General features: G+C 31.6%; 1 protein-coding gene across 1 annotated transcript in view; it reads left to right on the forward strand.

Annotated features, from left to right (window-relative positions):
* The first annotated feature begins 1115 nt into the window (after positions 1-1115).
* The window catches only part of LOC124359608 (26S proteasome non-ATPase regulatory subunit 1), a 251882-nt gene continuing 237410 nt past the window's right edge, over positions 1116-15587 (forward strand). The window contains exons 1-8 of the mRNA XM_046812494.1: positions 1116-1277; positions 3813-3930; positions 4114-4283; positions 5259-5464; positions 5674-5886; positions 6416-6640; positions 8265-8491; positions 14973-15225. Coding sequence (XP_046668450.1) covers positions 1259-1277; positions 3813-3930; positions 4114-4283; positions 5259-5464; positions 5674-5886; positions 6416-6640; positions 8265-8491; positions 14973-15225 — 1431 coding nt within the window. The 5' untranslated portion in view covers positions 1116-1258. The remainder of the gene's footprint in view (positions 1278-3812; positions 3931-4113; positions 4284-5258; positions 5465-5673; positions 5887-6415; positions 6641-8264; positions 8492-14972; positions 15226-15587) is intronic.

Below are 15587 nucleotides of genomic sequence, written 5' to 3' on the forward strand. Positions count from 1 at the left end.
TAAGTGGATATCACACTATTCAGATAAAGTTCGAGGTTTAATACAAACAAAAACATTTCAAATTGCCTCAGACTTTGAACATTTGAAACAAGAAATCATGAAACCAACCATTTTTTCTATAAATAAAAATATTTTGTTTGGCGTTCAAACGGATACATCTGAGCATTCAATTGCTGCTAGCCTCTAAAGCAGGACTACACCATCTAATTCTCAATGTAATGGCCAGATCGAAAGTTACAACGTCATAGTATGGAAGGCACCCTGTTGCTGAAAAGTCGTAATTTAAGAATAAATGAATGGCAGTGTGTCTTAAATGATTCATTACTTTCTATTTGGTCCTTACTATGCATTAATACAAATGTGACACCACAAGAATGAATTTATATCAATTCCAAAAAATCTTCAAACGACAAAATCTTTATTAACCTGGCTACTTGAGTCTGAAAAAGTGTTCTTTAAGAGAAATGTAAGACAGGGCAAGTACCGTACGATCCGTTGGCAGACGAGGTCGAACTGATAGATGTAAATCCCAATTATGCAACTATACGTCTCAATAACGGAGATAAGAAGACTCATAAAAAATAAATATCTTCCAACATATTGTCTTGAAGACTATTCCCTATCAAGGAGGAGTGAATATGGTTAATGGTTTAATAAATAGAAACTATCATGTGTTTTACTCACATGTGAATTTGGTTTTTTCAAAGCTTATTTATTATTCTTTATTGTTCAGTTGTATTAATTTTCTATGGTTTATTTTGAAATTATTAAAGTTACTTTCTTAAGTGGGGTTTACATTTTATTATACAATGAAATTCAATCTACATTACATTATAGATAAATAGTAGATGTGTGTCATAATATGTTACCATTGCGTAATCTTTTATTTTATTAATGCATTTAGGATCTTTCTACATAGGCCAATTACAATTTTGGATATATTTCTAATCATTTCTCCTTGTTGCATCAAGAACTAAAATCATACATTTTTATCGTAATGTCATGATTTGCGCATGCAGACGTAAAAAGAACAATATGCATTAAAAGTATAATGTTTGTAATATCTCAATGGCGGTGTAATACTGCATGCCGTCACTCTATTGCATCGGTTTGGCTTTGGTTTAGTTCAGTTGCCTTGCCTTGCTTGCTTGTTTCTGTGGATTGAATAGAACGTTGTAGACGTCGTATTATTGTTGTATATTTGATTTTGAGAAATCGGACTGAATATTAAAGTTTAATTGAAGATAAACTTCTTACAATGAATATTACGTCAGCAGGTAATATTTTTATTAATATTAAACTCTAAAGTAACATTAAACCATAATGTGTCAAGTGATTACTTCAAATAAGTGAGGTTATAGAGTTCAAATGTGCAAGTCATTACATTGAATAAATTTTTACTCTGTATAAAGTATTAAATGGCTCTTCATTTTTTATTCAAACGTTTTTAGCGTTAGTTTTAGAAAAGAAAATTTAGATTAATTTGGTAAAATTATAATTATTGTTTTAGATAGAGTATACCAGACAAGGCGTTGAGGTTATGTTTTAACCTTGTTTTTCTGTGTAAATACTATTGTTTTGATAAAGCTTAGACACTTATTTTTATTTTGTATGTTTTTATAATGGATTTTATATCTTATAATCTTTGAATCTGTACAGACCTTTTCGTGTTGATTAGCTTACATGCTCCATTTTCACATACCTACTGTAAAATGGGTCAAGCACTTAAAAACCTGGAGAAAATACCACATTCTTTTCAATTTTGCTTGTACAGTACAAATTTAAATTGATGAATTACCATTTACTATGGTGTACAATAGTAATGATAAAGGGTATGGTATGATAAGCGGACTCGGTTTTTTTTATATCAAAGAATGTAATCATCGATACCTAATATTTGCATCTTAAATCCTACATTATCAATCGATATAAAAGTATCTATAGTCCTCAATAACAATCATATGTATTAAATTAAAATATGAATTTAATATTTACAGTGATCAAACAAATTATTATAACCAAAATTAGGAAAACTGAAGACGACCATATTTGCTCCTCTCACAGTTACAGTTGTTTCTTTCCCACAAATTTCACATAATGGGTTTTTCGGTATGAGTACAACATGTTGAAGTCACAAAAAACATGTCTTATCATCTTTCAAAGCAATGTCGTTTAGTTTTCTAAAACTGACTCATTTTTAATAATAAAATGTTACTTATAAATAATTGAAATATTACATTACAAGTATCATTTGAAAGTGTTTACAGCTATTGATGTAGGTTATTTAAGTTAATGGTTCAAAATAATTAATCAGTATCGATTGATTGTATCGATGGTTATGATTAAGTAATATCGTTTGCCAATTTCGATATAAAAAACCGGGTCCGCTTATCGTACCCTACCCATGATAAATTACAGTACTCTTGATTTACGTTTTACTATCTTTATTCTACATTTTGTTTTTCCAGTTTGTTTGTTAAAATATATATCACATTATCATGTTTAAAAAATATATATTAATGGTACTATAGTTTAAAAAATATATATTAATGGTACTATATTAAATATCATCTAAATATGGATCGTTGAGGCAATCGGTACCATCAATTTACAATGTTTTTATCGCGTCTGATATGCGAATGCACACAAAGGGTTAAACAAAAGTTAATTGTAACTTAAACTACTTAAAGTTTTATGATAGTTCTCATAACTCCCTGTTTAATTTCTCATATTTTAACATGTGATGGTTGTTTTGTAAAATTAGACCAATACTCACAAACATTCTTCGGGTAGACTTTAATAAGTGGCCATCACAATTCAATAACAAGTGTAGGAGGCCACTTATTAAAGCCTCCGCCATTCATCCCATATTTTTCTTATAACTAACAATGATCACACTATTTTCCATTATTAGCTTTTATTTTGTGCAAGGCCTTTGAAAATAAAAATTATTTTTAGAAAATTTTGTGATGATTATTAGTTGTATCAAATTTAAAATGTTCTAATTGCTCCAAGAATCTTCTTTTGTCATATACTGTAATTAATCAGTTTTTAATGCAATATTATTCATCAGCAATAAAATTAAAGGTGCAGAGTACGATAATGGGACACAGTTTTTATGCTTCTTACAATTATCAATAATTTGATTCTAAGTACTTTCTTGAGGGATGTTTTTCTTTTTCCCCGTCACTGAGGCCCGCACTGATAGCTAGGGGCATTTCCGATCTGTACTTTCCCGACTTCAGATCACGTCCTAGATCGTCCAACTTTTCTGACATCAGATCACGGAATTTTCAGTGCGGACTTTGGTGGTGCCTCCCCGCATTTCTGGTGGAAAAGTAAATCATCTCTTGAAATAGTACAACCTCAGATCATGTGCACGCTTGTAAATAGTGACTTATAATTTTGTTATATTTATAATACACATGTATGTATAGCCTATAATAAATAGTAGATAGGGACATAGTGGCGTCCTTGCCAACATCTTTTTAGTAGGCAGAGAACAAAAAACCGATCGTCATAATGGCATGCAGTATTCATAGTAAGTGAAATAAAGTTTGTTCTTTCTAATAATTTAGTTTTTGTATGTCCTCGATAACAAAAACTATTAAAAAATAGCTGGCTCCAGATAATATCAAAGTAAAAGTTCAAATGGGTTATTTTAGTCAGGAAGACACAATGAAGAAATTTTAATTAAAATTTACAAATTTCTGATCACAAAATGTAATTATGCATCTTGGTTTAGGTTGTCTATTGATTAGTTCTACATTTTTACTACATTTCATAAAAATAATACTACAATACTTTTTCAGCTGGGATAATATCCCTATTAGAGGAGCCGATGCCTGAACTAAAGGTGTTTGCGTTGAAGAAGCTGGATTTGATTGTAGATGAATTCTGGCCAGAAATTTCTGAAGCCATCCAAAAAATGTAAGTTCTTTATTCCTTCATTTGGGTGATGATATTAACTTATTGAAAATGATAATTTATTTGTATTTCACTGGATTGATAAATTTGATTATACAAATTTTATCAATTATATAATATCAAATGTTACCTTATAGGTTACATAGAAATTTTACTTATGTAATTTGTCAACTATTATTTTTACAGTGAAATCTTGCATGAGGACAAAAACTTCAACATGCATGAGTTGGCAGCATTGGTCGCCAGCAAGGTGTACTACCACCTTGGCTCCTTCAGTGACTCACTTCAGTATGCTCTTGGAGCTGGCAATTTATTTGATGTGAACGCTCGATCAGAATATGTTGATACCATTATTGGTAAGTTTTATAAATATATATACATTATGTTATGGGAATGCCGATGACAGAGCGGTCTAAGACGTCAGATTTTGATCTCAATTAGAGATAGTGCAGATACAAATTCTGTCTGTGACTGTAGCATTTTTATCAGTACCATCGAACTTTTATTGTATCGACTCTCTACCTTATTCTGATTGATAAAATCCTCGCACAAGCCAGTGGCCCATGAGGACTGACAGAATAAGGCTGAAAAGGGGATTGGACTCTCCTTAACAAAATATTATTGTAAATGATCTTAAGGCTTCAAAAATGATTCCAAACATTACTTGCTGTATTTCTACAAAGGACCTATTCTTAAGACTTAAAAAATGCCTTGTAAATGTTCTGAAAATGATATGGTGTTATAAAAATGTCCTATTGACGGAGGTTAAATGTGTATATCTCAAAATTTTTATAACCTGTCATTGAATGTCAATTTTATGTCTGATTGTAATATACTTATTATATGATTTTGTAAAGTTTTGTTATGGATGTGTCAATATTAGCGTACAATTAATAGAGAATTTCCTATCAAAGCAAAACTATTACTGTAAGTATAGAAAAGTAAGCATGAGCAAACTGCATTCACACAAGGTTTTATAACTAGAAATGGATTAAACCTCTATTGCTATAGTATACAATGATGCAGTACAGTACATGATGGGACAATGCCATACATACCACAATGGTCAATGAGAATTAAATATTAATAAATACATATACCCATTAAAAGTCTTACAAGTACCAAATTAAGTTTATAACGGATGAAAACAACTTATCTATAGTTTTAATTGGACATCAAACAACAGTCACGTTCTGATGATTTAGTTTGGAAAAATCATAAAAATTATAGCAATGGAAAAATAGTTACAATGTTACTAGTAAGGTAATTCATAATATTTGGCAGAATTAATAACTTTGACCTTATTAAATTTTCCTGTTTTCCCACTACAGCTAAATGCATAGACCACTACACCGAGCTGAGTAGTGCCAACATGGACTCTCCTGTTGAAGCACGTCGGGAAATAGACCCTCGCCTCGAGTCTATTGTCAACAGAATGTTCCAACGTTGTCTTGATGATGGACAGTACAAGCAAGCTTTAGGCCTTGCTCTGGAGACTAGACGTATGGACATATTTGAGAAATCTATCTTGGAGTCTGTAAGTAAAATGATTTAATTTATAAAATAAATGTAACTATGTAAAATTGAGAGTGAGATAACCTTAATCAAATCTGTATAGCCTGAAATATTAAAAATATTGGTCATCTGAAAAGCAAAATAAATTATAATCCTATGTTGAATGATTAATGATTTCTAGTGATTGAGGAGGAGCAAGACTCAGTTATTACTAAACTTTTTTGGGTTCAGGATGACGTCAGTGGGATGCTGTCGTATGCCTTTCAAGTGGCAATGTCGTCTCTGGAGAGCAGAGGTTTTCGCAATAAGGTTTTGCGCTCTCTGGTCTCTCTCTACCGAGACCTGACTACCCCTGACTACGTTAACATGTGCCAGTGCTTGATATTCTTGGACGATCCTCAGTCTGTTGCCCAGGTCCTTGAGAAACTCAGCAAGGAATCAGAGGTATAATTGATTTTATGTCTTGTTAACGTAATATTTGTTACTGAGCATTCTGTATTGTTCTTGTTCTTGTTTTACACTTTAGTATTGGCATTTTGTAAAACCCTTAAGTAGTTGTTCTAAAGATAAAATTAAAAATAAATATATAAATAACTAAAGAAAAAGACTACTTCTAGTTGTTGCTTAACGAGAAGGTGGAAAGAGGTGGCCAGTCAAATGTTCGTTGCCTGCCACAGAGCACACAATGACTACTGCAGCACACACAGTGTCCCGTTAGTTGTGCCGGGTAGTAGTTATTTTGTCCATTCTGTAGTTAGTCATATTTTCTTTTGTTAAAATATTTGTTTTAAATTTAAGTTGTACTAAGTAATAATTTTGAGTTGTAAATGAATAAGAAACATTTTTTTTTCAATTGCCCCAATAAAATTAGATGTACAGGTTTGAAAAACAATTTTTTTATTCGCATAATGTAACTGTTGAGAATTCACAATTTTAAATGTTAAAAGTATGAAGTTGGTGTGATGTGTTGTAGGACAGTACTCTGATGGCATATCAGATCGCTTTCGACATGTACGAGTCGGCTACACAACAGTTCTTGGGCCAAGTGCTGCAGGCATTGCGAGTGTCTGCTCCCATTCCACAGGCAGCACATGTTGTAGTCAAAGTGCCAGTGGAGAACCCTGCCTCGTCTCCCTCACCTGTCGCAGTAGCAGACAATGCTGTTACTGATGAGCCAGCCCGTGACATGGAAAGCCTGGTCAGTTTTCTCTCTTGCTCTTAACTCAGCAACAGTAAACACCTGCAGATTTATCTAGGATTATTTTAGATTAGGCAAACGTAATTTGTTAGTTAACACATGTTAAAGATGGTAATTAGTCGTACATGTTATGTAGATTGTCACATAGCATGAATTGGTAAGAATAAATTGTCTTGTAGAATGATCAGGTTTATTTGAGGCGTGTTTGAGCCACAAATAAAATATTAAGGTTTTCCTACCACACTGATTTCAGTAACTGACAACAAAAACTTAAGAATAAATTAAATTTGCCAGATTTTATCCATATATAATGCAATGTATGATGTATGATAATAGTTTAGAAGCTGAGAGCCAATTAGGACTGCATAAGCACATGACCTAGTTATTCTTGAAATTGAGAATACAAATTTTCATAAGAAAGAACTTTATCATCAGCTGCACTAGTTTTGGTAGAGGTGGAAATGGGAGGGTTAAAAATATGAAATTACGATTTTCTTCTCAAATTACATATTTTGTAGGTTCAAACACTGAAAACCGACTGTCAGATATATAAATAGTTATATTGTTAGACAGTTATCCTAGATAAATACACTGAAAATTGGTAATTTGATGGTCTGTATATGGTTAGCTCAGATTGATTTAACATTCTTCTAAATGTCTGATGGGGTTAGTTTGATGTGTGACAAACTAAGAAAACTATAATCTGAGAAAAAATTATTCTTTGTTTTTAACCTTTTTCATGCTCTTCTGTTTCGACTTCCCAAAAATTAGCATGGCTGATGATCGTTTTATTTTGTAGGGGTAAGTTTTCTATAGATTTCAATAAAAAGCAAATTATGTGCTTATACAATGCATATTGGCTCTCATATTGTGAACTATAAGCACAGTGTGCTCTCATTAAATAGGTAGCCTATAGAATTATGTTTGGTAGGTTCTTAAAATCTACAAAAACTAAGGAATTTTATTGATTAAGAATTCTGTGCAAGATGTTATCATTTAAAAATAGAGAAGAAACCATAATCATACCTATGATTTTACCCAAAATCATAGGTAAAAAATATTAATTGGTAGGGTAAGCATTCCAAAAAATGTTTATACACAAATTTATGGTTCTATAAATTGAATTCGATTGTCGAATCTCATTACTCAATTCTTAAATCTGAATCTTTATCTAACATTTAGTGTATTTGTGATTTGGCTTTGACACATCACTAGTCAAAATGTTATAGTTATTTATAAATATTTTTATAATCCTATTAATAGTATTAAGCTTTAAAAAACATTCTTGAATTGTGATATGATAATATGCTAGTTTATCTAGATGTGAGACTGCAAGAGAAATAAGAATGCAAAAATTTGAGTTTTTTAATCTCTACTGTTTTTTGAAATGAAAAACAATCTAAAAACGTTTAATAATAAAAAGACGGTAAACTATTTTTTTTTACTCATGTTTATACAAAGTTTTTCTTGACACAAAGAATAATTCCCTAAAATATTACCAAGAATATTCATGTTCACCCTGTATAGCAATGTAAGAAATTTATTTAGCTTGAACAGTAGTAGTGTTAACTACTGTTAATTATTGTTTGCACTTGTATTCTTAAACTGAGTAATGCCTTTACAGACCGAAGAAGAGAAGGTATTTCAGTCACGGATTCAGAATTTGAGTAAAATTCTGAGTGGAGAAGTGTCAATCGATCTGCACTTGCAGTTCCTCATCAGGAGCAACCATACTGACATGTTGATTCTCAAGAACACCAAGGATGCGATTCGGGTGTCCATCTGCCATACTGCAACTGTTATAGCCAACGCCTTCATGCACAGTGGAACCACCTCTGACCAGTTTCTCAGGTAATCATGAACTATCATATATTCAGATCTTCCGTTCCTCATTTGGATTAACCTTACTGACATGCTATGTGTCAAGAACAGGTATAGCAAATACCTTTATGCACAATGATGATGAGTTTCTCAGGTAATATTTAACTATCATATATTCAGATCTTCCGTTCCTCATTTGGATTAACCTTACTGACATGCTGTGTGTCAAGAACAGGTATAGCAAATACCTTTATGCACAATGATGATGAGTTTCTCAGGTAATATTTAACTATGAAGTATTCAAATATGGGTTTGCAGTTCTTTTCATCAGGTGCAACCACACTACATGGTTCTCAAGAACATCGCAACAGTCATAACTAACATTTTTATATATAGTGGAACCAACTCTGATAAGTTTTTCAGGTAATTGTGAATTATAAGATACTAGCGGGCCCGGCGCGCTTTGCTGCGCATTTCAATAATTTTTTGCAAAAGTTGCCCGCGGCTTCGCACGCAATTTCCCGTTGAAAACAGTACACTATATTCACTTATTCTTTTTCTATCACATTCTAAACATTGCTGAGATAATTGATAGTCGTTCCATCGTGAGCCTCTTGGGCGTATTATGAAGGTATGTACCATATTCCTGCCTCTATCTCGCTGTTACCCACGGCTTCGCACGCAAATCTTAAGAACCGAAGTCCTTATATTACTTAGTAAATTTTTTTTTTTACTATAATAAATTTTAGATTAAATTAGTTATATCTCCGATGCCACGATTGAGCTTGCTTTGTTGTCTCGATCGAGAGAATATGTACACACGGAGTTTTGAGAACCATACTTCTGTCAAAAAAAAACAACTAAGGTTGATTTTATAACATTCTTTATATTTGTAGCCAACGTAAGATAGTAATTATGATATCTGCATTACTCTTCTGATCAAGCATGAGCATGGTTTATATTAAATAAATATTGCAGTTAAAGGTGAATTTTTACGTCAAATTTGAATTGTATTATCTGGATAGTAAAGTCTATGTTTAACAGTGATTGCAAAAACAGTTTAAACAAAATTTGTCGTTTCTCTTAAGCTTACTCTATGCTTTAAAACTATAAGTGTAATATATGTTTACAAAGAACAGCTGATTAAAAATTTGAAAAGACGTTAACATATGTTTGCTGCAATGCATTTCTTATGGGTATTTCTGTAACCAGTGGGGCGGAATCCTGAATCGGGAAAGGGATGGGCATAGCTTATAAACCTTCTCCGTGGAAAAATACATATACGTACAAATTTTCATCATGATCGGTCCAATAGTTCACGATTCCATAAAGGACAAACATACAAACATTCATTTTTATATATATAGATTCATACCTGATACATAATTTCTTGAAGTGTGCTTGTTTTGTGATATAAAACATAATTAAACTATAACAGTGTGAAAGTTTAAATCAACTGTCTTTGATGACATGTATCGATGGTGGCATGTCAAAATGAACTAATCAGTCCTTCTTGGAGGATATTTATCACTAAGATAATTGGTGTCAAGCAAAAATAACATAAAAATTAATACCATTTATGATTTTAAAGCCTACTAATTTGATATGTGGTCAACACATGATCCTGTCTTTCAAAGCAATTTGGACTTGACCATTGGTGGTATTACCGAAATCTCATCTTGTGTACATCCTACTTAATTTTAATATCAAAATATGCGAATCATCTCATTCCTAGGCTCCAATGGTAAAGTTTTACTGAAAATTTGACCAACAAGTAGACAGAAAACTCATTTGAGTGTAGACACAGAAGCCTGGTTTAGATTATTACATAGTATGATGAGTTACATTACTGTTTGATCATTACCGTACTCTTTCCAGTTTGTAGTTCGGGTTCATTTTTTAAAGAATCAATGGCAACAACTATCAAAATATCCCATACACCAGATCAGTGTGCAGCTAGCTCTAAAGATATGTACAGGTTAGTTGCATTTGAGGCTCCACTTTTAACACTGGGCTAAAGTTTTAAGTTGTGTTATAATCATAGTTGTGTTGTCTCTAATCATAAATGTTTCACTTCAGAAACTTAAATTTCAGTATCTCAAAACCAATGAGATGTTGAAATACGATTAACAGTTAATACTAATGGTTTGTAATTTATATTGATTATAGAATCTGAAGTAATAAAATATTTTATCAAGTGGTTTACAGTTAAAAATAAATAGCTTATTTACCATACCATTACAGAAGAATGGAGCCACTTTAAAAGAAACGTTCTTAATTTTAAGAAATAGTTAAAGTTTATATTTTTCTTGAAGGTTTAATGTAAATAATAATTTCATAGGTTTTTAATTTTATCTATGATGTGTTGAAAATGGATTAAGAGGAAAGTTTAACACTTGCCACACTGTAAACGGATATATTAAAATGGTAGAATTTGACCAAAATGCCAAATAAAGTTATATCCGATATTATAGATTATGTCTGTTAGAGAGTTTTTATGTTCACAAAAGGGCATCGAAATGCCCGGTGCACGCTTCATATTTATCATGGTTGCCAAGGAAGTATTTATAAATGACCTTCACTCTGCGGCAGGGGGTAGCAGTTAGCACCCTTTGTCATCTTTGACCACCTGCTCATCAGTTCTGCGTCTCCTACAGAACCATAACCAAACATATCCGTGGCGTGTATTACTGCTTTCTCAGTTGTCATGAGTGCGCGTCTACAACGTATCTCGTTATTATTCTTCGTTGTATGGTAGTGTTGTGATTAGTTTTAAATATTTATCTTGTTTTATAGTGCAACAAGGTGTATTTAATTTAATTTAAATTTATTTGAAAAAAATCAGGTTCGTAAATAGTTTTTTTTATCAATAAATACGGTAATTTTAAATAAAATTCCATATTTTATACTTATTTTGCTTTTACATTTTATAATTTAGTTATAATAAAAATTAGCTTTGGCCTTATAGGAAAACATTTTTTTACTTGTCTTCTTCTGGTGTTACAGGATAAGTTAATGGTGTGTGAAGGGTTAAAAGTGATGATTGATGTGAACTGTTGATGTGAACCTATTTTTAAAAAAGGACGAAAAGAAATGCCCGAGAACTATAGACCTATTACTGTTGTACCAACCCTTAGCAAAATAATAGAAACCTGTATGTTTAAACAATTATATAAGTATTTTATGGAAAACAATCTACTGTACAAAAACCAATTTGGATTTCGGCCAAATCACTCTACTGCTAAGGCTATAGAATGTCTAGTAAATTCAATTCTTAGTGGTCTAGAAAACAAACAGGTAATTGGTTCTACCCTTATAGACTAACAAAGGCTTTTGATGTTGTTACTCACTCTATTCTTTTTGAAAAACTTAATTTTTATGGTGTAAGAAACAAAGAATTAAAGTTGATTCAAAGTTACCTAACAAATAGAATGCAAATGGTAACTGTAAACAATGTTTCGTCACAGTATCAGAAGGTGGTAGCAGGTGTTCCCCAAGGCTCTGTACTTGGTCCTTTTTTGTTTTTAGTCTTTATAAATGATTTTCATGTTAATGTTTCATCTATGTCTGTACTTTATGCAGACGATACAACTCTTCTTTGTTCTAATGTGGATGTGTGGCAACTTAATCTACATTACATGAAAAACATAAAACCAATATTTAAAACTTTTATTTGTTTTGTGAGGCCTTTCAATAGCGAGGCTATCATCTTCAGAAAATATTTGCAATGAAGCATGACAAAAGATTTCCCATTGCTGTTCTATCAGTTTGAAAATAAAATAAGTTTTTGAACTGAAAACAATTTTGATTCATACATAGATTAATTAGAAGCATGAACTCTTCAACTTCTTTGCTTGATAAATGTATAGACTGAAGCCAATCTTGTATTAAGAGAATCGTAGTGTTCATAGATACGTTAGGATATAGAGAAGTAACATCAAAAGATACTAAGTACTCATCATCTTCAATTTCAATATTTTTTACTAAATTTAAAAATTCATATCTGTTTTTTATTGCTAATGAAGGAAATTGTGGTAGCTCTTTAAGTCTGGTTTGCAACCATTTAGACAGTAAATATGTTGGAGAATTTATTGATGACACTATAGGTCTCATTTCCTTTCCAGGTTTGTGAACTTTCGGTAAACAGTATAATCAAGGTAGAATGGGGTTTGATATTAAAAGCTTTCTACATATTTCATTATTGATTACTATTTTACATTGTCTCATAGACTCTGATGTGGAATGGGTAAATTTTGAAAGTGGATTTTTTGTTGAAAGTTTGTAGGGTCCTTTACTTAACATACTGTTTACTCTTTCATAATAATCGTCTTAATTCAAGATTACTATTGAATTTCCTTTGTCTGATTTTAAATAAAAAACATTTTTATTTTGTAACTTGTGTAATGCGTCTTTATTTTTCTTATCTTCATTGCGGAATGTTAGCTTTTTAGAACTATTTAAGCCATTAGATATAGCTGAGTAAACATCAGATCTAATTAATGTTTTTTGATTTGAGTTTAAATTTTGAATGTTTGTTTCAATATCAATCACTAATGACTCATTGTCTTTTGAATTACGGAAGTTGAAGTTTAAACCTTTATTCAAAAGAGATATTTCATCGTCTGAAAATGATGTAGAAGATAAATTTTTAACTAAGCACTGATTTGGGAATACATTTTTATTATTTTCAGGTTTAATTTGATTCTTTATTAAATTATCAAACTTCTTTTCAAGTGTTTCCATTTTTCTATTACATTTAAACTCAATACTCTGAAGTAGTTTTTGGTATCGTTCTTCGAATATATCATAATACACTGGTGACAGTTTTTTGGTAATTTTTAAATGCTGTTCAATAGCTTCTAATTCCAAAGAAGCTTGTTTTGAATACATATTTTTTATTTCCAAACTAAGCCAATTTAATTTTGCATCATGAAGAATAAATTAAAAAATCCAAAAGATGAAGAAGAAATTATTAATAAATCAGGTATATACCAAATTAAATGTGATGACTGCAACAAAAAATACATTGGACAAACAAGAAGAAAAATTCATACACGATATAAAGAACATTGCTCCCACATAAAATTCAACAGAAAAGAAAAATCGGCCGTCGCACACCACTGTATCAATACTGGACACACTATATCACAGAAAAACCTAAAACTATTAAAACATGTTAACACTCCCAAGATATTTAAATGCATGGGAGTCATACTACATTAATCAAACAAATACAGAAGATCTATTAAATCAAGAAGATGGACCAATACAAAATTCAATATTACTTAAACGTAGACTACAAAAATAACATTCAAAATTTATATAGTATAATACCAGTAATAATTTAATTGTATTTACACACTACGCCACACAGGACAAATTAATATTAAATCACATATGTTAACTATTAATAATAATCAAATTTACTTTTTGCATTTACTTTTGTGATGTGTCTGAAGATGATAGCCTCGCTATTGAAAGGCCTCACAAAACAAATAAAAGTTTTAAATATTGGTTTTATGTTTTTCATGTAATTTAACAGTGACCAATATAAGCTCCATCTACAGCAACTTAATGTACAATTAATTAATGCTCTTCAACAAGCTAAAGATTGGTATTCAGCCAACAACCTTATTATAAATGAAAATAAGACTCAAAACATAATTTTTACATACAATAATAATTTAAATTTAGACGATAACTACATTAAACCTGTTAAGCTCTTGGGGATTGTACTTGACAGTAAACTTAGCTGGAGGCCACATGTGGAAGGTATCTGTAAAAAACTTTCTAGAGTAATCTTTCTCCTACGTAAACTTAAGTACTGTGTTAATTTTGAAGCATTGTTAATGACCTACTTTGGACTGTTTCATATACACCTTTCTTATGGTACCCGTCTATGGGGCAACTCTGGTGCCTCCAAAAAAGTTTTCTTGTGGCAAAAAAAAGGCAATCAGGTTAATGGCGGATCTTTTTAATCAAGAGTCCTGCAGACAGTCTTTTTGTAATTTTAAAATAATGACTCTTGCTTGTATTTATATATATATATATATATATATATATATATATATATATATATATATATATATATATAAGAATTTAGTGTTTGTTAGAGAAAATATCAACACCTTTATCTCTCATGAGTTAGTACATGATTACAACACTAGGTTTCGATATAATCTTGTAGTTCCTCAAGTAAGACTAACTCGGGCTTATAATAGTTACAATTCCCAACAAACTTGATTATTCAATAAACTACCATTAGCTATAAGAGAACTACCGATTAATAAGTTTAAATTAAGGATTTCAACTTGGCTGAAGACAAAAGCTTTTTATTCTGTTGACGAGTACATGAAGTGCAACATGTTTGATCTGTTACAAAATAAATCTGGTTAATGTAACTAAATTAGTAGTAAGTAAATTAGTTTTTATATGAAATGTTTTTTCATGGCGAAGCCTATTGTAACTGAAAATGTTATTTAATGGCCAATAAAGATCTTGAATCTTGCAGAGATAACTTGGAATGGCTAGCTAGAGCTACCAACTGGGCCAAACTGACGGCCACAGCGTCACTGGGAGTGATCCATCGTGGACACGAGCAGGAAGCACTGGCTCTCATGCAGAGCTACTTGCCCAAGGAAGCAGGGCCTAGCTCCGGCTTCTCAGAAGGTGGGGGCCTATATGCCCTGGGACTGATACATGCCAACCACGGGGCTGTTATCACAGAATACTTGCTGGGACAACTCAAGGATGCTCAGAATGAGGTGATTTTCATCTTCAATGCTATTTGTTAAGTATTAGAATATCAGGTACCAAACAGTTTTCAATGAAGACCTTCACCAGCTGTCACTTAGTAAATTTAATCTCATATGAGGGGCAGTCAGTGGAAGAAATGTTATCACCATTCACACTATTAAAAACGTACCTACATGAGGCAGCAAAAAGTGAAAGTGAAAAAGAGGCTCATGCATGACAGCAAAAATGTATTCTGTTTAACATACGCCTACCAGAGAGTAATCATTGTTAGGTTTATTAATATTCTTACCCATGAAAAATTGCTAGGCAAATTTGTTAAAACTGTTGTACATGTTAGCTCTGTTGTGGATCAGTGACTCTCTCACACGAA

Source organism: Homalodisca vitripennis, chromosome 4, assembly GCF_021130785.1.
Source record: "Homalodisca vitripennis isolate AUS2020 chromosome 4, UT_GWSS_2.1, whole genome shotgun sequence".
In the NCBI taxonomy this organism is placed as follows: domain Eukaryota; kingdom Metazoa; phylum Arthropoda; class Insecta; order Hemiptera; family Cicadellidae; genus Homalodisca; species Homalodisca vitripennis.